Here is a 27595-nt window from a genome sequence, read left to right on the forward strand (position 1 = left end):
CAAAAAGTAGATTTTTTCACTAATTCCATTGAAAAAATTAAACTTGTATATTATATTCATTCATTACACACAGACTGATATATTTCAAATGTTTATTTATTTTAATTTTGATGATTATATCTGACAACTAAGGAAAATCCCAAATTCAGTATCTCAGAAAATTAGAATATAACTTAAGACCAATACAAAGAAAGGATTTTTAGAAATCTTGGCCAACTGAAAAGTATGAACATGAAAAGTATGAGCATGTACAGCACTCAATACTTAGTTGGGGCTCCTTTTGGCTGAATTACTACAGCAATGCGGCGTGGCATGGAGTCGATCAGTTTGTGGCACTGCTCAGGTGTTAGAGAGCCCAGGTTGCTCTGATAGTGGCCTTCAGCTCTTCTGCATTCTTGGGTCTAGCATATCGCATCTTCCTCTTCACAATATCCCATAGATTTTCTATGGGGTTAAGGTCAGGCGAGTTTGCTGGCCAATTAAGAACAGGATACCTTAAACCAGGTACTGGTAGCTTTGGCACTGTGTGCTGGTGCCACGTCCTGTTGGAAAATGAAATCTGCATCTCCATAACGTTGGTCAGCAGCAGGAAGCATGAAGTGCTCTAAAACTTCCTGGTATACGACTGCGTTGACCTTGGACCTCAGAAAACACAGTGGACCAACACCAGCAGATGACATGGCACCCCGAACCATCACTGATTGTGCAAACTTTACACTTGACCTCAAGCAACTTGGATTGTGTGCCTCTCCTCTCTTCCTCCAGACTCTGGGACCCTGATATCCAAAGGAAATGCAAAATTTACTTTCATCAGAGAAACATAACTTTGGACCACTCAGCAGCAGTCCAGTCCTTTTTGTCTTTAGCCCAGGCGAGACGCTTCTGACGCTGTCTGTTGTTCAAGAGTGGCTTGACACAAGGAATGCGACAGCTGAAATCCATGTCTTTCATACGTCTCTGTGTAGCGGTTCTTGAAGCACTGACTCCAGCTGCAGTCCACTCTTTGTGAATCTCCCCCACATTTTTGAATGGGTTTTGTTTCACAATCCTCTCCAGGGTGCAGTTATCCCTATTGCTCGTACACTTTTTTTCTACCACATTTTTTCTTTCCCTTCGCCTCTCTATTAATGTGCTTGGACACAGAGCTCTGTGAACAGCCAGCCTCTTTTGCAATGACCTTTTGTCTCTTGCCCTCCTTGTCCAAGGTGTCAATGGCCGTCTTTTGGACAACTGTCAAGTCAGCAGTCTTCCCCATGATTGTGTAGCCTACAGAACTAGACTGAGAGACCATTTTAAGGCCTTTGCAGGTGTTTTGAGTTAATTAGCTGATTAGAGTGTGGCACCAGGTGTCTTCAATATTGAACCTTTTCACAATATTCTAATTTTCTGAGTTACTGAATTTGGGATTTTCCTTAGTTGTCAGTTATAATCATAGAAATTAAAAGAAATAAACATTTGAAATACATATCAGTCTGTGTAATGAATGAATATAATATAACTTAATATAACTTAATATAACGCTAACCAAGTTTCACTTTTTGAATGGAATTAGTGAAATAAATCAACTTTTTGATGATATTCTAATTATATGACCAGCACCTGTATATGAATCTATATAGTAAATGTAAATGTATCACATAATACTTTGTCAATACTTTGTGAATACTATGAAAGATTTTACTACTGTTCTGTGCAGAAAGAGAATCACAATCCTGAAAAAGCATTTTCAGCAACAAAATTTGGATTTGAAATAAAAAATAATGGATACATTTTGTGTTTGTGGTAAACAGCCCAAGATCACAGCACACTGCAAACATGTCTTGTGTGAAAGCACACACAAAGGCAAACATATTTTTATTAATATATCAAAATAGCATAAGAGTATAAAATTAAGGGATTGAGGGTATTAAGGTCTTAAGGATAGCATATTTAATTTAAAAATCAAATATTAATGAAACAAGTAAGAGGTTAAACATTCTAAAATATATTTAAAAAAAAATGCCACATATATATATAAAAAAATGCCACATATATATATATATATATATATATATAATGTGTGTGTGTGTGTGTGTGTGTGTGTGTGTGTGTGTGGAATAATATATATATATATCATATTATGTTATATCCTAGTGCTGTCAAATGATTTTATCGTGAATAATCGCATCCAAAATAGTTTTTTTTTTTTTTACAAAAAAATATGTTTGTGTAGTGTGTATATTTATTAATAGATATATAATATATACACTTTATATCATCCCTATTATTTATATTAACAATAAATAACACACACATATACAGTCAATAGATTTTGAAAATAGTAGGTTTTTTTATAAATTATGTATTCATATTTTAAGTTTCTATATATATTTATTCAATATTCTGAACATATAAGCAACAAATATTTTTTTTAAATATATACATTCTCTGGATACCATTTAGCAAGCCTAATAATCAATCCTTTTACATATCAACATAGTCAACATAGATATATATTAAAAAAATGCCAAATCTATGACTTATATAGGATATGATACTATGTTGTGTGATTGTGCTTGTGTTTGGGTGTGTGTGGTGTGTGGTGTTCGGGGAATTTCTGGAGAATTAATGTTAAAGTCCTGTGTGTCAATATTTTTATGTGAATAAATAAAATATTTTTTTTAATTTTTTATATATATATGTGTAGAGTGCACATTGTGAGACAGCTAAATATTACACTTTAGATCAGTCACTTTTATTGTAGAACAAATTATTTGGTAATGATTTAGGTGTTGTATGATATGAATTTTGTATGATATGAATTCATTCCTGACTCAAAAAGAACGTGTGAAGATGTTTCAGAAGTGTTTTCAAATTTAAACTAGCTACTCATCAAGCTATGTTTTTTTTTTTTTTTTTGTTAGATTAAAGTTTCTAATATCTAATAATTTTTTCAATGTTCTGTCAAGCAGACATGGCTTCAATTTAATAAACATTCTCTGGATACCACAGAAAGCCTAAAAATAAATTCCTATCTACCATATCTAGTACAGTCAACACAGAACGAATTACGTTTTGGCCAAAGCTAATTGAGAGGGAAATGATCACTCTGGTTCAACGATGCAGCTTTAATTTCGGAAGTCGGAAGCTGTGGTTTCGGGAATTCTCTGGAGAATTAATATATAAAGTCATCTTTAATACTGTACATTAAAAATAAATAAATAAAATATTTAAATTAATAATAATGATATCCACAGGTTTAAGGAAGCGGTCAGCAAAACCACAGAAGACCAGCAAGAATGATGACAAACGACTAGAGAGGCTCGTCCTAAAAACCCCTGTCAAGTAATTAATCAAATAGCACTTGTTGAATCTAAGCATTCCGGACTCAAAAAGAAAGTGTGCAATCCTTTCAGAAGGGGAAAATTAAACGATACAGGATGAGCACAGTAAATCATTCTAATTTAACTGTCCAGCATCCACAATTTCATGAGGTCTTGTGGGTTACGCCTCCAGGTCTTTACAAGCAGCGCGAGACATGGGAATTTGGCTGTGATTTGTGATCTTACAGAGAACAGCAGAAAAGTAATGCAGTCTTTGAGTGCAATTCATTGCTAACCGCAAGAGATGCCATCGCAGTGTTGACACAATGTAACAACTTGCATGAAATGTATGATCACTACCAACATGAGAGTTTTGTTTGCTCATTTGAGTGGCTTGATTTTTTTGCGTGCTGATAGATGTTGTAATTTAACTATACTACTTCATGTTTTCATGTAAATAAAAACAGACATTTTCATCAGTATAGAAAAACAGTGCTAAAAAAAATCCAATGCAAATCTCTTTAGCAAAAATAGCTTTTAAACCTATAGGCTGGGGTCCACTAAGAAATCTGTAGTAAAATATTTTAAACCTATATAATCGAGAAATGGTGAATTTTTAAAGAGTGGTATTTTTGACTGTATTGGTGAATTTTTTTTTCAGTGTGATTTGTGCCTGTCTACAGAAATACTGATTAAAAAACGATTGGTGTACCAAACACCAAATGATAACCAATCACCAAAACAAGCCAGCGTTTGGTGACAGTTTACCATCCGCTTCAGATTAGCATGGCTACAGAACAATTTTCAAGTAAAGCGTGGCTTCCTTTATGAGTCTGATTAAAAAAATCAGATAGTAAAGTAAATTAGCCTTTTCATAAGAGCCCTACAACTGAAAACATTAGAGTTGATGAAATTAAGGTGTCAAAAAGTCATAAGATAATATTATAATATATATATCTATATATATGGTTCATGAGTTAAAAGCATATATATATACACACACACACACACACACACATACATACATACATACATATATATCTTTTTTTAAGAGTTCTAAAATATGGGGATGGAAAACAGGAATTGTGAGACAGCCTAAGACTTTGATTTCATTAAATATATGTCAGAGCTTTCAGAGCAGTTTACAATCAATAAATCATAATAATTAACAGAAGATCATAAGCAATGCTTACTTCATGGTGTTTATATTGTAATATTTTGTAAATATGTTGTAATGTGTTGTCTTTTTAAATGAGCAGCTGGCAATGGTAAGGCATACACATTTTAAAATAAAAGTCCCAGTGTATTTCAGGCTTATTTATAATTAAAAGCCCAACAATTGTGCAAAATGTTTTTTCCTGGTGGTTACACAACAGTTAAGCAATAAATAGTTTATATAATTGTAATATACAAGTTTTAATTTACGCCCAATTTCTGATGAAAAATAAATTAATAAACAAGCAGTGTTGTCATAATACTGCAGGAATGATGGAAATAGCTTATATTGGGAAGTCTTTGTGAATATGTGTTCACCTGTTACAGAGCAATAGATGAGCTGAGGGGCCACTTTACTCAACTCCTCGAACCCAAGTCCCATCTCATTCAGCTTCCCGGGCAAGTAATTCTCCACCAGAACATCACAGATTTTGGCAAGCTGACAGAAGAGACATTGCAAGGCAACAGAAAAGGTGTTCTAGCCGAAATATATCAAACAACATATGTTATGTAATGCACCAAATAATGTGTCAAACTTTTACCTCAGTTACAAGTTTGGTGCCCTCTGGATCTTTAAAATTAACAGCAATGCTCTGCAAGAAAGAAATCACAATTATATTAGCAGAAATCCTGATCTTGTGCAATTTAAAAGTTTCTAAAATTGCTAAAATAAGAAAACAAAAAAACAATGGAGTATACCTTTTTGTTCCTGTTCACACTCAGAAAATAAGTGCTCTCTTCACCCACAAATGGAGGGCCCCAAGCTCTTGTGTTGTCTCCTGAGCCTGCCACACATTCACAGCTCAATACAGTTCACCAGAGTTCATCGGTCAGAAAAACTACAGCACTGCAGTCACACACTGTTTAGAGCTAAACAAAGACTCGTTTTTACAGGAACTGGCAACACAGAGCATTTAATATGATAAATGGCATTATAGTGCACCCATTTAACACAAAACAGCATTACCTACCTCCAAATATTTGCTCTAGAGGCTTGCTTGGTCAAATAAGAGTTTAATAGATATGCAAGAAAACTTAATGAATATAACTTTAGAGCTTAAAAGCCCCAGTCCTAATTCATTGTTGCATATTAAACAGAGGCAAAGAAGAAAATCCTTAGGTGAGGAAATCACAGCATTTGCATTTTGGGCTGAATCTAATCCTTGAAATTATGCCAACATCTTAAACCAAAATTCATGCAATATATGTCATATAAGATGTTTTCAAAACATAAAACGATTTTACGTACCACTCTATTCACATGAACCTTACCTGGTCGCTCAACTTTAATCACCTCAGCTAAATCTCCTAATATCATAGTAGCAAAGGGTCCAGCAAGAACCCTGCATTGCACACCATGTAGTCATGTTATTTTTTAACATTAAGCATCAAACGGAGCATCATTTATGAATATGAATGCACAGCTCCTACCTCGTCAGATCTAAGACTTTAACGCCATCTAGTGGTCTGATCTGACCTCCACCTGTATTCATGGAGAAATCAGTTTGAATTATTACAATGAATCAGTTATTAAATGTATTCTAGAAATCCTAATTGATTAAAAAAAAAGAAAAAAAAAAAAATGTATTCTAGAATTCTTAATTGATAAAAAAATGTTGATTTGGTTTTTATAATGTCTTTTTATGTAATGGATTACGACTGTTCTTTGGTTAATATGTTACAGCGATGAGGAAAGTAGCATTTATCACATGACCATGAAGCTCACGCTTCAGCAACGGTTTGATGAATATAATATAATATAATATATATAATATAATATATATAATATAATATAATATAATATAATATAATATAATATTATAACTTTTGTATATCATAGTAGCATCAAAGGAAATAACAAGAAAAAAAAATATACAGGGAATAAATTATCAAACAAAAAGCGCATTCTATAGCCTACATTTGTTTTCCTTTTGAATTTTCGTACCTTTCAGTGTCTCAATATACTTCATTAGTTAAATTTTAAACTGTATGATGTTCAGTATAAAATCTTTACAAGTTAAACAGATTTTTAATTTTGTATGTTTAAACATTAGATGTTCAATATTAATTATATCACTTGAGAATATTTGAATATAGCCATCAGAAATGACATCTTATATTATTACAAACTCTTATGGAGTTACTGGAATCTTAAAAATAATTATACAAATTTGACTCTTACACTTAAATAATTGTCTCAACAGTACAATATCATTGTTGTACCAGTTTCTAAATAAAGTATAGTTTTTTTTTTAAATAAAGTTTTATTATTATATAAGTACAATAGGCATATGTTTATAAATGAGCATCCACATCAACCTGTTTATGAAAATAAGATTAATAGGAATTGTTTACATCAAAATTACCTCTCTCAAAAAAATAAATAAATAAATAAATAAAAAATAAACAACAGCACAAATTATTTTATTAATTTTAATATAGTAAGCATTTATGAATAAAAATGAAAGCACAACTAAACTCTAACCAGTAGGTGGCATGTGACACCCATAAGATAATATCTACATATTATATCTATTCTATTGTATATAATAGATAACAGATTATACATAATATGTATTATATTTTATTATATTCTAGTGATGTCTCAATATTGGTCTCAGTATCAGGGGAAACTGCTGTACATAGAGTCTGTTGATTCAGTTAGTATAGCTGACAAACAGTCCTAATATCATAATTCTGTGATGTATTATTAGCGATCATTAGTATTTCCATTCTGACTCTCACCATTTTAGACTTTTCGTTAACATGAGTTAAAGCATTATGTGCCATGAACATCAATAGAATATATTAAATATGGAATATACAAATGCATAAATATATAAAATAGATTTTTTATTATATGCAAATATACACAACATATGTATGAAACAGTATCTACAAATCTAAAAGTATACACTTCTCTTTTGCATTGATAGAAATTACAACCGAAAATATTGAAAATCTGTGCAGTCATATATGAAGCCACGCCCCAAAGATCACGAACCAATCATGGCTCTGTCCGCAGAGCCCTTTCTGCTCACGTGACTGGCAGCAGTAGATGGAGAAGGTCCGTACTGGTATAAATGAACTCCAGCCGTTATACAGAGTTTTTTTTATTATTATTAAAGTGACACTGCTGTTCTAAAGGAGTCCGGGCTACAAAGTAGCTTTGACAATTAACGAGCATGGCAGGTATGTGACAATCAATGCACTACGTAAATTAAACAGAGCTGTTTATGTGTAGTGGTTGGACCATCTTACTGCAAATATCTATACGATTATATATATATATGTATATATATATATATATATATATATATATATCTATATATATATATATATATAATGGCATAGCATGCAAAAAGGCTTTAAGGGATGTGGATGTTCACTGCATTGCTCATATTCATATTTCTGCATCACTGGATTTAAAGTAGCATAATACTGACTTGTACTGGCATGATTACTCAAGAGTTTAAAATGATGTTTTTCTTTGTGAATGAATTGTTCAGTTGAAGGATCGGTTAAAACAGTTCACAAAACCGGTTCTCGAGTCAACTCAACAACACTACATTTACCGAGAACCGTCTTTTCGAATTTGTTCGACTCACAATAATCCGGTTTGACAAGTTAATTCGGCGAACCGAGAACCTTGAACGGTTTTGTCCGACTCTTAATGAGCTGAGGACCCGTTGCAGGTTTGGTTTTAATAAATAGCTTTTCATTAAAACAAGAAAAAAACTTTACATCTGAGAGATATAAGATAATTTAAGTTGTGTTTACTGCACATTTAAATGATATTTACGTTCTAAATGACTTTGTTTTAAGAAATGAATCATGGCTGAACTCGAACAATTGCAACGGACACGCCTTTTAAAATTTTATTGAAGAAAAACGTAACTTTATGGCTTTATTGTTGTATTTTAGAGTATATGGCACGATGTAAGTAACAAGTCGTGAGGTAAAAGAATCAGTGAATCAGTTTTTGAACCGATTCTTCAAAACGTATTGTTCAAATGAACCGATTCTTGGAAAACGAATGCTTTTTAAACCATATTGAAAAGAATAATACTTTTTGACATTATTATGAGAGGAAACGTGCATCATCAATTTTTCCATTTAGGTTTAAACATGACTTGATTTTTTTAGAAAATCCATTATATTGTCATCTTTTGTGCCATAGCATAATTATGTGAAATCAAATTCATTAGACCGTTAGAGGTTGTTATGTCAATCTCATTTCTTTAGCAGAACAGGCATTTGTCACTCTGGCCACAAACGACAGCTATGCGAGAGGAGCTATGGTGCTTGGAAAATCTCTTAGAAACCACAAGACTTCAAAAAAGCTGGTGGTGCTCATTGGACCCCATGTGTCCGATCAGTCAAGGTACAACATGCTTAATTCAGCCAGTATTGTACTTCAAATCTTCGACTTATGTAGAAAACAAAAGGAGATGTTTTTAAATGTCTTTAGGGCAGTTCTTCATAAGATCTTCGATGAAGTTAGGCTAGTGGATGTGTTGGACAGTGGGGACACAGCACACTTGGCCATGATGAAGAGACCTGATCTGGGTGTTACTTTCACCAAGCTGCACTGCTGGACTCTCACACATTATTCCAAATGTGTGTTTATGGATGCAGACACACTGGTGAGTTTGCATCATGATTTCAAACCAGTTAAAGTTGTGCCTTGTCAAAACATGCATGAAATATTTATAATGTGGTTTGTTTGTCCCGAGTCGACTCCGCCGGTCGTTCCCAAGTCAAGGCCGCCATCCACGGCTCACCCAGGCCCGCCGCTGTTCATAGCTCACCCAAGCCCACCGGTTGCTAATGTGGCAAACCAAAAGGACATTAATGTGGCAAGCCCAAAGGATGTTAATATGGCAAGTCAAAAGGATGTTAATGTGGCAAGCCCAAGGGATGTTAATGTGACAAGCCTGCCAACCCCAAAGCTCACTCCAGTGCCCGCTCCTTGTAAGCGCCTTACAGAGCTCCCTCCAGTGTCGGCCCATGCCCCAGAGTTTGCTCCAGTGTTGACCCAGACCACATCTTTTCCCCCCAATCCAGAAGAGGAAACCAGGGGTGAGGAGAAGGGTGTCGGCCCAGGCCCCAGAGTTTGCTCCAGTGTGAGACCATTGGTGTGGAGAAGGGTGTTGGGGGCTCCCGATCCCCAGTATAGCCCAGTAAGGGCTCCTGTTTCTGAGTTAAGCACAGGATGGGCTCCTGTTTCCGAGTTAAGCCCAGGATGAGCTCCTGTTTCCGAGTTTAGCCCAAGATGGGCTCCTGTTTCCGTGTTAAACCCAGGATGGGCTCCTGTTTCTGAGTTTAGCCCAAAATGGGCTCCTGTTTCTGAGTTTAGCCCAAGATGGGCTCCTTTTTCCGAGTTTAGCCCAAGATGGGCTCCTGTTTCCGTGTTAAGCCCAGGATGGGTTCCTGTTTCTGAGTTTAGCCCAAGATGGGCTCCTGTTTCCGAGTTTGGCCCAAGATGGGCTCCTGTTTACAAGTTAAGCCCAGGATGGGCTCCTGTTGCCGAGTTAAGCCCAGGAAGGGCTCCCGATCCCCAGTTCAGCCCAGGAAGGGCTCCTGTTTCCGAGTATAGCCTACGGAGGGCTCCTGATCGAGAGTTAAGCACGGGGGGGCTCCTGATTCCCCGTTAGACCCAGGGAGGGCTCCTGATTCCCCGTTAAGCCCAGGGAGGGCTCCTGATTCCCCGTTTAGCCCAGGGGGGGGCTCCTGATTCCCCGTTTAGCCCGGGGGGGCTCCTGATTCCCCGTTAAGCCCAGGGAGGGCTTCTGATTCCCCGTTAAGCCCAGGGAGGGCTCCTGATTCCCCGTTAAGACCAGGGGGGGCTCCTGATTCCCCATTTAGCCCAGGGGGGGGCTCCTGATTCCCCGTTAAGACCAGAGGGGGGGTCCTGATTCCCCGTTTAGCCCAGGGGGGGGCTCCTGATTCCCCGTTTAGCCCGGGGTTTGGCTCCTGATTCCCCGTTTAGCCCAGAGAGATCTTGACCCCCAGTTAAACCCAGGGAGGGCTCCTGTCCCCGAGTTTAACCCAGAGTCGGCTCCAGCCACAGAGCTCACTCCAGTGTCGGCATGCTCTAAGCAGAGTAGGCATCTAAGCATGGCTTCAACTTAAAATTGTTTTTTTGTTTGTTTGTTTTTTTTTAACTTATAAGAGTCATTTATCTCATTAAAAATACAGCAAAGAATAATATTTTGATATATATATATATATATTCCTATTATTGTTAATCAATGCAAATTTCTGAAAATATTTGATTTTATTCATCTGGAATTTATCGGATCTTTAGGTGAAATGTGTTTTCTTTTATATATATATATATATATATATATATATATATATATATATAGCTATTTTGACTTTTTTTTTTGTACACAATTAGACCAGAAATATTTATGTAGAAAAATTAAAAAATGGCTCAATTTGAACTAATGTTGATGATTTTCATGAGGCTTTTCTGTTGGCTGTAGGTGTTATCAAACATCGATGAGCTGTTTGACAGAGAAGAGCTGTCTGCGGCTCCAGACCCCGGCTGGCCTGATTGTTTTAACTCTGGTGTGTTCGTGTTTCGTCCGTCTAACGAAACCTACGGCAAGCTTCTGCAGTATTGCACAGAGCACGGCAGCTTTGACGGTATGTAAAATAGTATTATCATTTGGTTTTAGATGTGTCAGACTTTCAGTTGAAGCAAATGGCTTTTAGGGCATTGACAGTTTTACTGTGTAGTTTGAAGCATTTTACAGGAATGTTCCAGGTCTGTACGTGCTGTCAAGGCCATTCACACCAAGAACGATAACTATAGCAATGAGTATAATGAAAACTATATTAGCATCCACACCAAAGAATAAAGTTTTGTTCATTATGAGTGCACACTGTGGTTTTGTCGTCTACCACTTTAAAAGCTCAAGCTTTGGGTGGATTCCAATTGGCTGTCCATTTTTTCATTCATAAGACAAAATCGCTATGAAACAGATTCCAATGATTTTGTTCCTCTATTGTTGTCACTGGTCTAGCTGTGGTATGAACTATTCTCATAGAATTAGAATGACTATTAAAATTTTGTAGCTTTATTTAACATAATTGCTATTATCCAAAATGGCGCTACGCTGATTTGGAGAGACACAGAGCAGAGGAATTGTTAAATAAAGTCATTATTTTTGTTTTCTTCGTGTACAAAAAGTATTCTCGATGCTTCATAACGTTACGGTTGAATCACTGATGGCAGATGGAGTATTCTGACGATGCTTTTTTATACTTTCCTGGACCTTGACACTGTTTCTTACTTGGCAGTCTATGGGACAGTATCAAGCCTCCCGGTTTTCATCCAAAATATCTCAAATTGTGTTCCGAAGATGAACAAAGCTTTCACGAGTTTGGAATGACATGGGGGTATGATTAGTGACAAAATTTTCATTTTGGGGTGGAGTATCCCTTTAAGTGATTTTTGCAAGCTGAGGGATGAGTTTACTTACTTACTTTTATTAAATAGGAGAAATTCTGAAGAATGTTCCCGCTGCTCATTTTCAAACAACAAAAACAAAACAAAGGGATACTAGAAGCTATATACTGTAGTTTCAAAATGACAAAAGGGCACGGCAGAAGTAATGTGACATAATGTTAATGTGAAAGCCATACGATAGTTTTGTCTCACTAAATCTTTTCATCTGTGAAAAAATTTTGAGAAAAACCTAAAAAAAAGTAAACAAAAATATGTAACTAAATAAATAAAAATGTATATTAAAACGAATAAATGAAATCAACATGTTTGTTATGTATTTATTATTGTTAGTATCTTGAAACTCTCCCAAGCAGCGTTTTGCGCTCAGATAAGATAACCATGGTCGTAGTTAACAACGGCACCTCAGTAAATGAGTAAAACATTAAACTGAGTTCATGCAAAAATAACATATTTTAATATTAATAATGCATGAAACAAATGTTAAAGCAGAAATAAGAAAGACGTAAACTATGAGGCGCCATACAAGCCATAATTCATTCTGGCACTCTCACACACTTACATTCTCCTTCCAAATTCAGACATTTCTACTCTTACACACATACATTCTCCTTTCACATACATACATACATACATACATATATACATACATACATATATATATATATATATATATATATATATATATATATATATATATATATATATATATAGAATGTATGTATGTCTGAAGAAAATATGTGTATGTAAGAGAAGAATGTATGTGTGAGAGAGAGTATAGTGGAAACGGAAGGCAGGTCAGGTGCGATCAGGGTCACCGGGACAGGTCCTCAGCATGGCTGAGGTAGATGAGGCGGCCACAGAAGTATTTCAGCAAGCTATCAGGGTTTTAAAAAATAAATAAATAAATGCAGAAGTATTTCAGCAAGCTATCATGGTTTTAAAAATTAAATAAATAAATATTATCAATCATCATGAAAACGTTACAAAGCCTCGTCCCTTGAGCGAGTTGTGATGGAGGACACGGGCTCAGCCTCAGTCGTGTTGCCAGATACACGTATTATAAGTGTCTAAGGTTATTTTTTATTTTTTTTCACTTAATTTAGGAAGTGAATAAAGTGGGAGATTGCAAATTAGGGACAGCGATATCTTTACATTATTTCCATAACTCAAGATTTGGACTCATTGCGGTTTATTTATTTTTAGATCTTTTTGTTGTTGTTGTTGTTGTTGTTTTGTTTGTTTGTTTGTTTTTTCAATATCTGGAAACGCCAGCATATCTGACAGTAATCAAAAACCATAATTATGGAATTAAGGTGGGGTGAATATGGATGTATTTCTGAGGAGTATTACCTTGGCCAGTAACAGTGCAAAATAAATATTTAATAAATGTAAAAAAAAAATAAAAAAAAAAAAGAATAAGAAGAACTAAATACATTGGCAACAAGTATGGGAATAGGCTCACTTGATTGTAAAATAAATAAAATACAATCCGGGATGGCGATTTCAAAAAATGGGTGAACTCGGTGCGAAAGGTCCTACGGACGGTTCCTATTCGACAATTCCAGCGGAAGTTGGCGTTGCTATGGTATTGATAAACAAACCTGAATTCTTAACTTTTAATAAAATAAATAATGATTTTATAACGATAAGTTGTCATGTCATTTTTTTTATTTTCATGATTTTCTAACATTATTAGGGCAGTTAATACACACTCTCGGACACACTCGGTCTCTCTCGCTCGAGTGCAGGGTTGTTGCAGCCATATATGCCACTATATCACTTTTAGCTGACCTGACATGTCAACGTCCTGGGCAACTTTCCTCCACGATTGATGTCTCTATAACCCTCATCAGAGAGATCATAGAGAATTGCACATTTAGATACTGACAAGATCAATCGTTCTAATCTCTCTGCCATTTTTGTTCTACTCACTTCAGAAGCTTTCCAACGCTTTTCAGCGGTGTAGTACGACGTCCACTGGGGGCGTATTGCGTATTACGGAGCTGATTTCAACTACCAGTGTGAAGGCGGCGTAACTGGAATAGAGTTAGACCTACCTGAAAGACCTGAAAAAACAATGGTTCATTTCAGTTTTATCTTTGAACTATTGTACCTATTGGTGCAAAATGGTTATCATTTATTACAATACAGTGTAACAGTCAACAATGAAAACAATAAGTCTTATTTATTGATTTATTGATTGATTGATTGTGGCAAGGCCTGTGAAAATTTTGCCAGGGCAAGTAAAAAATTTTAACCACTGGCCAAACCGGACCAGAAGAAAATTTCCTTAGCGTTAAGCCCTGTCAATACGATCAAAATCAGTATCACACTTGTACACAGATCTATAGGACACGTAGGTTACATAATGATATGTTAAAGTTAAGTATGTGTGTGCACGAGTACTAATGTATGTATGTGAATGGAGAATGTAAGTGTGTGAGAGTAAAAATGTGTTTTTTTTTTGTTGGAGGATGTTGTTGTTTTTTGAGAGAGAGTAGAAATGCATGTAAGTGAAAGGAGAATGTAAGTGTGTGAAAGCAAGAATATATGTATGTAAAAGGAGAATGTAAGTGTGTGAGAGTGCCAGAATGAATTATGGCTTGTACAGCCCCTCATAGTAAACTGTATCTCTCATTCAAACTTTCTTCCAGCTCGTCAGTCCTCTCCGCATTGCTTCATGGGAAATAGTGCTTCAGCGAGTGTACATCGGCTGTAGACTCAAAATCAGAGTGGATTGTGGGTAAAAAGTAGCAAATGAATGTAGGGAAGGAACTTGTTCACTCAGAATTTCGGACAACACTAAAAAAATGTCCGACACCCAATATAGTGCACTATATAGGGGAAAGGGGGAGCGGTTTCTGACACAGCTCATGAGTCTTGTTTAGATAACATTAATTTCCTGTATTTATATCTCTGGCGATCCGGGTGCTTATCAAGTACCTCGTCGGGATTCAAGGCTAATCATGGCTAAATAACCCATTAGAGATATTTTCGATAGCTAATGTTTCTGAATTGATGCATCATCCTGCATCAGCCGTTATCATTCTACCTCTCCATTGCAGCTGAAACATCTCTGCATTTGCCCACACGCCCAGCACTTCAATGTGTGCTCATCTTACACACATTGTCAGTGTAATTAAGTCTTCCCTTCCCTGTTTACATCACAAAATTACCTCAAGCGTAAATGCGAAACAGAGCCTCTTGAGTATTGCCCAACACAGCTGGCTCATAAGTCTGGCAAGAGGAATTTGGCACGGGCGCCCTCAGCAAACAAAAGCCCTTTCAAGGCAACCTTGTTTTTCCTTTTCTTTAGGAGCCAAGGGCCATTTTTCTACAGCCACCTCTTGGCTAATGTGCTTGTTATGCAACTTTTATGGGTTTACAGAAAAAGAGTGCATGTATCTTTTTCCCTATACTTAGTTTTTTCACTTGTTAGTTGATAAAATGCTGACGAGTAATTGTTTGCATATGTCAGAGTGTGCGAGTGACTTTCAGATTTATGATGTATTGGTGTAAATTTTTGGACATGTTTTTAGCTCCGTGACACAGCGAGCCCATTCTTATGAGTCTGGCTTTGAGTTTGAGCACGACGAGTAACCAATTAGATTACTGCATTGTGAGGGTGGCCTCTGCTTACATTATGGAGACTGGCACATTTGCAAAAGCCTGTTTATTATGCTTTTGTTATTCCACAGAATCCAGTGGCTCTTTTGGACTGTCATAATTGCAGGCCACATTAATGCTACAATCTTGTCCGCCTGAGTTTTTGGTCTGTGTTTGTCTTTGGTAGATTTGAAGACTGGTGATTGTCATCTGACATATCAGAGTTCTAATGATGTGGTTATTTGTAATGATTGCTTTATTTTAGCAGAGTTAGTTTGTTTGTGGTCATAACAGGGAAAGCTTGAACTCTTCTTGACTGTTGCCATGTTGTCTTGTGGTATTCTCTGCTCAATGAAGCTTTGAGCTTGGGAGAGAAGAACATGAGAAACTAGATAAAAAATTAAGAGGACAAACTGACTGGGGTTGTTGGAACTGGCACAAGGAACCACCGTGTCACCCAGGCATTTTTGTCTTTGCCATGGGCCATCCACTGGAGGGGGACATGGTCTGTGATCAGTGTAAGCTTTCTCTCCAACAGATAATAACGCAGCTCCAGGATGGCCCATTTTATAGCCAAGGCCTCCTTCTCCACTGCAGCATACTTGCTAATAACCAGCATACTTCTCCACTACAGCTTACAGCTAATGTACCTCACCCCCAAGGACACTGGGACAAGACAGCTCCCAAGCCTGTGTCAGATTCGTCTGTCTGAAGGATGGAGGGCAATTTAAAATCTGGTGTATGGAGCACAGGTTGGGTAGTCAGTACTGTCTTCAAACTTTGGAAGCCTTTCTCGGTTTCCTCTGGTCAATGAAATGTTTTCTGGGAGCTCTTTTTTGGTCAGGTCTGTAAGAGGGCAATGGCAAAAATCAGGGATGAAGCATCGGTAATATCCTGCCAACCCCAAGATGGCATGTACCTGTGCTTTGGTGAGGGGTCCTGGGAAATTCTTGACTGTACTTACTTTTTCCTCTTGGGGCAGCACCAAACCCCTCCCGATTCAAAAACCCAGGTGTCCATCATGTGCTGAAATGTTGCCGGTGCCCCATGCAGCCCAAAGGGAAGGACCCGGTTCTGTCAGTGCTCAGAGGGAGTGCTAAAGGTGGTTTTCTCTCAAGTTGTGAGGGGACCTGCCAATAGACCTTTCTCAGGTCCAGTGTAGATATGAAGTGGGCCCTCCCTAGTCGTTCGATCAACTCATCTACTCGGGGCATGGGGTAAATGTCAAATGTGGACACACTGTTGGGCTTATGGTAGTCATTACAAAACAAACAAAGTTCCATCCTTCTTTGGTACCATCACGACAGGGTTGAACCACGGGGCTCCTGGATGCTTTAAAGACTCCTAGCTTAAGCATCCTTTGTACCTCTTCCTCTATGGCCTGCTGGGGGGCTTATGGGACCCTGTAGGGCCACTGTCAAATGATGACCGCAGGAGGGGTTCGTATGTCATGAGAGATGACATTGGTCTGCCTGGGGATTTCTGAGAACACATCACCAAACTGATGGACCAGGGAATTCAACTCTGTCTGCTGGGGCACCGGAAGATGTTATTCTAGATCTACCACTGTGATGTTTTCCTTGGCAAGGAGGACAATGGGTTGGGAGGGTTCCACCCATCGCTTTAGAAGATTAACATGGTAGATCTGCTTGGCTCGTCGGCACCTGGGCTGCCTTAACCGGTATGTCACAGGTCCTATCTGTTCCATCACAATGTATGGGCCTTGGCAAGAAACAAGGAATTTACAGGAAGCATTAGGTAGTAGAACTAGAACTTGGTCGCCTGGCTGGAACTTCCCGGGTTGTGATGGACTGTTGTAGACTCGCTGCTGCGCATGCTGGGCTTCCATCATGTGTTTTTTTTTACTAACGGCATTACTCTCTCAATTCTGTTTTGCATCTCCCTTACATGCTCAGTGGTGGTGTGAAGTGGGGATGGTTGTTGCTCCCAGGCCTCTTTTGCCATGTCCAGTAATCCTTAGGGGTGACAGCCAAACAACAGCTCAAAGGGGGTAAATCCTGTGGAGGCCTGGGGTACTGCCCGTACACCAAAGAGTATGACAGCGTACAGCGTAGTATGGTAGACATATGCCTCAGTTGCCGTCATCCAGTAGCATGGACCTGCCAAAAAAAAAGCCCGGGTGGAGGCCTGGGGTACTGCCCGTACACCAAAGAGTACATATGGTAGCATGCAGTTGCAGTCACACTCTGTCGGTGGGTGGTATACTGAGGTGCGAAGCTGTTGGATCCTCAAGAGCTGACAAAGTTTGTTCATCAGTCAAGAGACAAAAGGGGTACCTTGGTCCATTTGGATCTCTTTGGGGATGCCTACTCTACTAAAGAGTAAGACCATATGCCTCTGGATATCGGGTGGCGTAGTCGGCCATCACCAAGATGTGCTCATGTCTCCAAGCAGACCTAGGGAGTGGCCCGATGAGGTCCATGCCTATCCACTCAAAGCGCACCTCAATTATTGGCATTGGAATCAGGGGATTTGGTGGTGGTCGCTGAGGAGCGGTGCGTTGACACACCGAGCAGCAATGACAGAGTCACCGGACTTCTGAATCCATTCCTGGCCAATGGAATTGGTCCCGGAGTTGCTGGAGTGTGTTGGCTGCCCCAAGGTGCCCAGCTACTGGGTTTGAGTGGGCCAACTCCATGACCAGCACTGTCTTGGTTCCTGGGACCACCAGCAGATGTTGTTCTTCTCCCCGTCTATTTGCCACACAATATAAGAGACCATTCTGGACCACAAAATGGGGAGAGGGGTGAGGCCTGGGGAGGTGTTCTTTGCCATCGACCACTCTGACCTACCCCCAGCAGTGCTTCAACCGAGTCCTCTAATTGTTCTTTCGCAAAGGGGCCTCCTTGCCTCACCTGCTGGAAAAGATCAGAATACACAGTTAAGTTCTCATTCTGGGACTCACCCTTTTTTTCGTTCTCTTTAGCTATGTAGACAGGTACGTCTATAGACTTTTCTGGGTGGTCTTCAGGTAGTGGGCTGCTCAGATGATGGTCGGGGTCGAAGTAGTCTGTTCAGCCCTGGCCAATCCTGGCCCAACAATAAGGGAACAGGAAGGTCCTTTAATATTCCTACCTGCAGGGTCAAGGAGCCAGATGCAGCAGAGATAGTCACAGTGTGGGCCGGGACATATCTACTGTCACCATGTACATATGTAATGAGGAGGACTGCCCTGGCCTGGCTTTTCAGTCTTCAGAAGGTGGGTCTATATCAAACGGATGGAACTTCCAGTGTCCAGAGTTGCTCTCACTCACTGGCCATTGATTCGCACTTCCCTCTCTTGTGCTCTGTGGGCACTCACTGGTGCATAATGCAGCCTGACCCCCTAGACTCGCGTCTCAGGAGGATTTGGATCAGTGGGCATAGGTTCATTCTGGTCCCTCTGCAGAGCTGGTAGGTCTGCTCTCTGTGCTGCGTCGCTCTCCTGGGGCTCTCCAGGAGTATGAGCTGGCTCTCTCCCCGGCCTCTCTAGCTTGTATAGCTTCAGATAGTTTCACTGCCTCTACCACCACCATGAGGGTACTAGGATTGGTCATGCTGACTTGCCGCCGGTGCGCCCAAGGTAGGGCTCTCAAGAGGTCATCTATCACCACTCTCTCAGAGACATCAGCCACCTGTGGATTATCTTGGAGGTGCCACAAGTTCACCAGCCTCACAAGCTGTGCTGCCTGCACTCGAATCAGCACACGGGGTTTGAATGCCCAGACATTAACACGGCAGTCTCCACTCGGTAATTGCCCGCATTCTCCACCAATGTAGCAGGGCAGGAAGGAGGCACAACAAAGACAGATGTTTGAATGCCCAGAGGGTTCTTTATTTACAATAGTGGAGGAGGAGTGGGGCATTGAAAGTGGCTGTGGCGTCCTCTGGCCCTTTGTGGATGCTCCTTGTGATGTCGTGTGTGTAGATGGATTCAGGGAATAGCTCGCTTCTTCGTGCGGTGGTGGTGAGAGTGTTGTTGGCCTGGCCTGGTTCTTAATCGCTTCCTAGGAAGAAGGGAACACACATTAGACAGGTCAGTGCACATTGGATACTCTCCCCCAATGGAGGTTTGCTGTGGCTTTTATATCTCTCTCCTCCTGATGAGCTGATTGGGGGTAACTGTCTCCATAATTGCTGTTGCCAGGGGCAATGCTAATTGAATGATGGGTACCTCGCCACAATAAGTCTAAATCCAAATTTACACTGGTTGCTATGGCGTTGTTAGGATGTTCTGTGTGCTTGCTATGGCATCGTTATGTTGACTATACAGTAAGTGTGTTGCTGTGTGGTTGCTGAGATGTTCTGGGTGGTTTCCATGGCATTGTTAGGGTGTTCTGGGTGGTTGCTATGGCATTGTTAGGGTGTTTTGGATGACTTCACAGTAAGTGTGTTGCTGTGTGGTTGCTAGGGTGTTCTGTGTGGTTGATATAGCATTGTTTGGGTGTTCTAGGTGTCCTTACAATAAGTGTGTTGCTTCATAGTTGCTAGGGTGTTCTGTGTGGTTACTAGGGCATTGTTTGGGTATTCTGGGTGGTTGCTATGGCATTGTTAGGGTGTTTTGGGTGACTATACAGTAAGTGTGTTACAGCATGGTTGGTAGGGTGTTCTGGGTGTTTACCATGGTGTTGTTAAGGTGTTCTGTGTGGTTGCTATGGCATTGTTAGTGTGTGCTGGGTGGTTATAAGTATGTCGCTGCATGGTTGCTTCTTGCTAGTGTGTTCGGAATGGTTGTAAGTTGGTTGCTAGGGTGTTTTAGATACTGTAGATGTAAGGGTGTTGCTAGGTAATTGCTAGAGGTTTTAAGATGATTGTAAGGTGTTCTAGATAGCTTTAAGGGTCTTGCTATGTGGTTGATAGGGTGTTATGGATGGTTGATAGGGTATTCTAGATATATAGGGCATTGCTAGGTGCTTTCTAAGGCATTTTTAGGTGATTGCTAGGATGTTCTGAGTAAGTTGTTAGGTGGTTGGTGAGATGTTCTAGATTGTTGTAAGGGTGTTGCTAGGTGCTTGCTCCAGGTGCTTGCTAGGGCATTGCTAGTTGTTTGCTAGATTGTAAGATGGTTACTATATAGTAAAAAGGGTTACTAGGTGATTTCTATGGTGTTCTGGATAATTGTAAAGCAGATGCTGTTGTAGATAGTTGTAAGGCTGTTTCTCATTTCTTGCTATTGCATTGCTAGGTGTTTGCTAGGGTTTCCTGGAGGGTTATAAGGCAATTTCTATGTGGTTGCTAGGATGTTCTGTATGGTTGTAAGGGCATTGCATGTTGTTGCTAGGGTGTTCTAGAGGGTTATACAGGTGTTCTAGGTAGTTGCTAGGGTGTTTTGTATGGTTGTAAGGGTGTTGTTTGGTGGTTGCTACGGTGTGCTTGGTGATTAGATATTATTCGTATTGTAAAGTCATGCTTACATTTAAAAAAAAAATCAAAATGATACAATGAAGGATCAGTTGTTTTGTTTTTGTTTGTTTGTTTTTTTTTTTTTTTTTTGGGGGGGGGGGGTGGTTGGGATAAAAACTAAAGAAATTCAAAGAACAGTGAGTATGTTTAGTTATAATCGCAGTGTCAAGCTGTTTCAAGTGTTTTTTTTTTTTTAAAGAAAGGTTAGTATGTTCAGCCAAATCACTTCCAGTTTTGTTGGGCGTTCAGACAACTGCCATCCGAAGACAAAGTATCACTGTGTTCTCTCGTACCTACAGAGCAATCGATTCTCTGAAACAGTGAATCAAACAAGCATTTTTCCATTTCCTGGTTTATTACAGTTCTGATGACCTGAGGCTATCATGTGGCCTTGCCCTATTCCTCTGCCAGTGTAAACCAGACTATGCACATTCCTGCACAGATCATCCTCTCAAAATGAACCCTCCAAGACTTCAGTAATGTTTGTAGGGCCACTTGCACATGGAAAGCCCAGGGGAGGATTCTGAACCCTCTTTCTGGGCTCCTGAAGGCATGCCCAAATTAAATGACTCTAGATTGGTTTAGCTGGTACAAAAGCATGCTTTGCAAACACATTATTCATTTATTATTGGTTCAGCATGTTAGTTAATCTGCTGTAGGCATGTAGCATTATTAGGTGAGTTTGAAAATGTCTTCTTTGGCTAGCAGTGTGGATGCTGTATATGGTTTGTACTGACTATATTAATTTCCTTATAGCATGCACATAGCCTGTCCTAGGGCAAATATTCATGTGTTTTAGTGCAGAGCATGGCACTAGATTCTAAGCGCATAGGTTAACAGGCAGATACTAAACAAATAAATTGACTAGATAACAATAACCTTATAGGTTGGCATGAAATGAAAATTCATCACTCCTGTTTTCCAAATGCATGTTATGGATCTTATTGTGAAAAATGTATCCATGCATATGGTTTAATATTTTTTTTAATCAAAATATCATAACTTGATCTTTTAACAGACTTGGTGACATACAGTATGCTGGACTTCTCCAATCATTTAGTCCTCTTAAATCCTGCCTCTTTATTCTATACATTCAGATCTGCTTCCATCCAATCAACAACTGACAGATAGAATAAAGTCCCGCCTTTTGGTTTTTACCACCCTCCATCCATTTCTGGATGCCAGCACTTCTGTTTCATTGTGATTTTAAATCATGTTATATATAACTTCTGTCGTGCTCCATGGAAAAAAAGAAAATCATGTAAGTTCCAGAAGATATGAGGATGAGTATATAATAGCCAAATTTTCATTTTATGTTAACCAGCTGTCTGCATGCGTGCTATTAATATTCGCCGTGTGCTCCTACACTCCTGGATTCTGTGTCCACCATGGCACTTTACAGCAGAATCATAGATGATCTCTAATTAAACAGCCTTTCAGTCTTTGTTTTTAATAGTGCAGCTATATTAGTGTCTGTGTGTGTTTAGTGCAGTATGCATCATGCTGTGAGATGTATATCTCTGTGTCATGTGACTCTGTGGTGGATGTCGTGTCTTCAGTGACTTTTGAACAAGCATGCAGGAACTAGGCTGCTCTTTCCGAGCATGACCTTTTTAAGATATGAAGGGTCTTTTTTTCAACTAGTAAGTACCTGGACACATTCCTTAAACTCTGTACTTGTCAAAACAGCATGCTGTTCATATTTTTTGAATTTCCCTGGTATAAGATATAAAATGGCCATCCTACACGGCTGAGTACTACAGTACAGTACATATCGTTGGTGTTTGCTAAATGGATTTCAGGCAGGGTTTCCCCATCATTTAGGGCAGAGTGTATTTATGACGTCATATGATCCATGCAATATTGTTTGGAGCTGTATCTGGACACACTTATTTTCACTCACTGTCCTGATTTAGTGAACTAGTGAATTAGCGACTGTTTCTGTGGGCCGCTATTCGTAAGCTGTCCACCATATAAGGGTCAACTTGACGTCATTCACCATAACATCCAATGGTCTGCGAACCCTCGAGTACAGTGGCCGAGAGAACAACGCGTTGTTGTGTAGACCTACAGTAACTAATGCCATACAACAAGATGAGCGCGTTAGCTAACACAACATTAAAAGTTACCAGTGTTTCAAAACTTGGAATATTGAGTTAATACATTTAAAAACACAAACCAACACATTATCACATGTGAAAGGTTATTCTGTTTCTTCAGGAATTTAAACCCCAGGGGTTTTTACAACCATCGGCTGTGCAGGATTGTGGCATCTTCGAATATTCATTGATTATTACTGTGAATGACATCAAGTTGACTGTTAAATATGGTGTGTCTATGTGTCTACATGCTTGGCGCAGTCAAATGGGGCACCTGTCTATACATATCTATTGTCAAAACACCTTATAAACTACCTAGCAACCACCCAGATCACTCTAGCAACCGTTTGGACAGCTATGAGAACTCCTTAGCAATCTCATAGCAACACCCAACCAACCAAAACATTAAAATAAGAATTCAAAATGTAACTTTAATACTTGAATTTGTTGGCTTGTGTGTGTGTGTGTGTGTGTGTGTGTGTGTGTGTGTGTGTGTGTGTGTGTGTGTGTGTGTGTGTGTTAAAAAGCTATTTTTAAGGTGATTCAACAGATTAATCACATTTAAAAAAAAATATGTATTAATATATTTGGTATTTATTTAGTTTAGTTTTCATAATTTAATTTTATTTTATTTTGGTAATTATTTATATATTCAGCTTTATTTATTTATTTATTTATTTTTTATTTTGGTAATTATATATTTATTCATTTGTATTTATTAAATTTATTTATTTAATTTAGTTTATTTATTTGTTTGTTTAATCGGTTATTATGTATTTTTTGTTATTTATTAATTTAATTGTTTATTTGTTTAAATGTTTTTTTATTATTTGTATTTATTTATTCATTTTTAATTATGTATTCATTAAATTGCGTGCTTTTTAATTATTTATTTGTTTAACCATTTATTATTTTAAATTTTCATTCTTTTAATTGAATGTTTATTCATTCATTCATTCTTTGTTAATTTATTTGTTGCAGTTACACTTTATGATGCTGGTGGTGCAGAAATTACACACTTTAACTTTAATAACTTAAATGAAGGACTTTTAAATAAAATTATTTGAAATTATTTAATGTGTTCTAAATTACACTAATAAATGACTTAAAGTGGCATTATTTATGAATCATTTGTTCAACAGGAGGAGACCAAGGAGTTCTGAATGGCTTCTTCAGCGACTGGGCAACAGCTGACATCAACAAACACCTTCCTTTCATCTATAACATGAGCAGCATAGCCATCTACACATACCTTCCTGCGTTAAAACAGTGAGTATGACTCCCTGACTTCAGCAGCGGCTCTACACTCTGTCACTGATGCTGGCATGCGCTGGCCTTATGATGGGACAGTAACAGGATACACACACGGGTCACGTAAAGGCTGCTTATGACGTAACATCAGGTTAAAAGAGCTGAGGAAGAAGAGTGTGAGACGGGCTGAGAGTGTGAGGGTCACGAATTGCATTTCATTGTGTAGATTTGAACTCACAGAAAATGTCAGAGCAGATTTCAGTCGGGACTTTTAACCAGTAAAATCCTGAAGTATTACTTGGCCTCAAAGCAATAAACACATTTTATTTTCCCCCCAGCGTTGAAATGCATTAATATGTTATGGACGCCTGCTGTCTTTCAGGAATACATGCTGAAAATGTGTTTCTGTCCACAGATATGGTGCAAATGCAAAGGTTGTGCACTTTCTGGGCCAGATGAAGCCGTGGAGCTACGTGTATAACCCCACGCAGAGGAGAGTGAGAGGGGACGTGCAGGCCTCGTCTCAGCGTGGCTTCCTGCTACAGTGGTGGGCTCTGTACAGCGCCGAGGTGCTGCCCATGCTGGTCCGAGAGTATGGAGACCAGCCCTTCAACACCGGCTGTGAGGTCAGGCCTAAACATACAGAACAAGAAAATAACTGTCTACATGGCCATGTCCTGACTGTCATACTTGCACTTTTTTGTTGTTAACTGTAATAAGATACATTATTCACACTGCTATTTTATATATTTATTATAAATGTCCATGATTTTTCCATGTTTAGAAATCACACTTTTAACTGTGAGAATGTTGTTCAAAGAAGGATATTTTGTTAGGGATTTATTATTAATTTACATGATTTTTCCATGTCTTTTTTTCCCCCAAAATACCATTTTGTTTGGGATTTTTATTTTTAATTAATAATTATTTATAATTTATAATATATCATTTTTCTAGAGACTTTCATAACTAGAAAATGTAAATTAATATTAATTTTATGTTTTATTCATTTGATATAAAATCACAAAATCACACTTTTAAATCTTGTACATCCAGGTTTCTTCAAGACTGCAATAATTCTGGTTCATCAAACAGGAACATTTAGCTTGAGATTAATTAGATTTTTCAAAAAAGTGGAAAAAGTGCAATAAAAAAACAGGTTTCATAAATAAAATTAGAAAATTTAAATTCATTTTTTAATTGGATTTTAAAATAGAGTGTTTAAATTGATTTTAAATATAATTTGTATATATAAGGTTTGTATATAGATAATTTGAATTTCTAAAATAATTTTTGTTATATGTTTTATTGGTTAGGTTTTTTTTTTTTTATTTATTTATTTTTGTGGGTTTGATTTTTTTAAATATGTGGTTTTTTTGGCTTATTTTAATGCTTACATGATCATATTATTCTAAATAATTTCAAGTCTTCTTGAGGCTGGTAGAGAACCACTGCTTTAGATTCAGATTTTTTCAAAACCGCTGCAGAATGTCTTTCATATCTTTTGATAGCAGTCATTCTTTTAAACTTACAACACTGAACGATTCCCATTTTATTTATGGTATTCATTAATGTCATGATTTTAATAACTTGGATTGTTGTCTTGTTCGCAGGAGGAAGCTGTGGAAAGCGAGGAGCGTGTTCAGCCGCTCGTGTCCTCAGCGGAGCGCAGGCAGCGGTGGGAACAGGGCCAGGCCGACTACATGGGAATAGACTCTTTTGACAACATTCAGAAAAAGCTTGATGTTTTCCTGAAATAAAAAATGTAAATGTCAAAAAACACAAATTTGAGAGGGTATTCAGCTATGCAAGACTCTCTTATCACACTCTTCATCTTCCTCATTCAAGCATTTATTACTAGATGCCAGAACTTAACTTTTGAACCTCGTGCAAAATGTGAATTCTGAAGGGCTTGGCAACTTCAGGATTTTATAAAGGGAGTTTGGGGCCAGCTTTCTCTTTCACATGCTCAGAGTTTCCATGGTTTAAAGACGCATTCGCAGTCATTTTTTTGGACTTACACTGACACCTAGTGGTCTAGAAGATTCCTAATCATGCAATAGGAAGAGTGTTCAGTCACCACTGCCAATGTACAAACTCTGTTTACAATGATAAATATATTTTACATACAAAAGTCCAGGAATGGGGTTCCTGAGAAACCCAGCTACTTCTGCTGGTATTGAGATGACATGTTCAGTGTACACAAAACAGCTTTTATTAGTCTACTGGTGTAATGGAGTGAGTTTTATCTCATGTGTACATGACTTTAAACATTCAAAACAATCATTTTCATTTCATTTACTGAGCAAAAAATAACTGTACCTTTAACTAGAGCACATCATGTTGCCAGTTCCAGCACTTTTAAATAAAAATATTCATACTTTTTTTTTCTTTTTTTTAATGAAGAAAATAAAATTCAGAATTATTTTTTAATTCTAATTTGGAAAACAAAAGCTTCTCTTTATATCCACCTGTTAAAATCAGGTTAAATGCAGAGCACAGATTCCCATCGTCTTAATGTTTTACTTATTAAAGGCATAATGATCTCTTGAATATCAAATTTGGTTGATCTAATGCTTCATCACAACATGTTCACATGTTGTTCTCTGGTTTACAACGGGTTGCTGCTGTTTTCTCATTGTGCCATCTATCATCACATGTCTTCTTTTTTACGTCTTTGTCTGTTTTTCTTTTGTCTTTTTGTATCTCTGTTTTATTTGATTCAGTGTTAAAGGCCTTTGTCCCGTCTGGCTACAAATTAAAACTTTCAAAATGATTATATGTGATATATTTAATCATTTTTATGGTTGTATTAATGTAAGTTTGAGAGCCAGGCAAATTTACTATAATAGACAATACATAAAATATTACATGAAATATACTTCAGCTGTGAGGACCATCTTCCACCAAAACCAGGTTTACAGTCTTTACAACTAAAAGCATGAGTGTGATTTGAGGAATAGTAATATTTAGACAATATTTGTTGAAAGATAATGTCCAACAACAGTGTTCCAAAAAAATAAATTAATAAAATAAAAAAATGTATATATATATATATATATATATATGTGTGTGTGTGTGTGTGTGTGTGTGTGTGTGTGTGTGTATATCCACACACATATATATATATATATATATATATGAACACCCTGTGGTTCTCAGTGGAACTGCATCTTTACATTAATTATTTTAGTGTTTGTATTTTTTTATATTTTTCTTTTCATGTAGTTCTTAAGCGT

General features: G+C 37.9%; 2 protein-coding genes across 3 annotated transcripts in view; one reads left to right on the forward strand and one right to left on the reverse strand.

Moving 5' to 3' along the window:
- The window catches only part of LOC122135317 (succinate--hydroxymethylglutarate CoA-transferase-like), a 128538-nt gene extending 122631 nt beyond the window's left edge, over window positions 1-5907 (reverse strand). The window contains exons 1-4 of the mRNA XM_042714058.1: window positions 5790-5907; window positions 5217-5302; window positions 5060-5110; window positions 4836-4956 (exon numbers count right to left, since the gene is read on the reverse strand). Of these exons, the coding sequence (XP_042569992.1) occupies window positions 4836-4956; window positions 5060-5110; window positions 5217-5302; window positions 5790-5835 (304 nt within the window). The 5' untranslated portion in view covers window positions 5836-5907. The remainder of the gene's footprint in view (window positions 1-4835; window positions 4957-5059; window positions 5111-5216; window positions 5303-5789) is intronic.
- A 1640-nt stretch (window positions 5908-7547) lies between these two features.
- Window positions 7548-27132, forward strand: LOC109049372 (glycogenin-1-like). 2 transcript variants are annotated; one of them, XM_042714060.1, is made up of 7 exons: window positions 7548-7709; window positions 8766-8901; window positions 8989-9163; window positions 11009-11171; window positions 24248-24374; window positions 24772-24982; window positions 25970-27132. In XM_042714060.1, exons 1-7 carry the CDS (start codon window positions 7703-7705, stop codon window positions 26114-26116), a joined length of 966 nt encoding a protein of 321 aa, XP_042569994.1. In that variant the 5' UTR covers window positions 7548-7702; the 3' UTR covers window positions 26117-27132. The 2 variants fall into 2 exon arrangements, with proteins under 2 accessions (XP_042569994.1, XP_042569993.1); XM_042714059.1 differs by having other exon boundaries at window positions 7610-7709; window positions 8763-8901.
- The last annotated feature ends 463 nt before the right edge of the window (window positions 27133-27595 follow it).

The sequence above is a fragment of the Cyprinus carpio genome, chromosome A24 (genome assembly GCF_018340385.1).
Source record: "Cyprinus carpio isolate SPL01 chromosome A24, ASM1834038v1, whole genome shotgun sequence".
In the NCBI taxonomy this organism is placed as follows: Eukaryota; Metazoa; Chordata; class Actinopteri; order Cypriniformes; family Cyprinidae; genus Cyprinus; species Cyprinus carpio.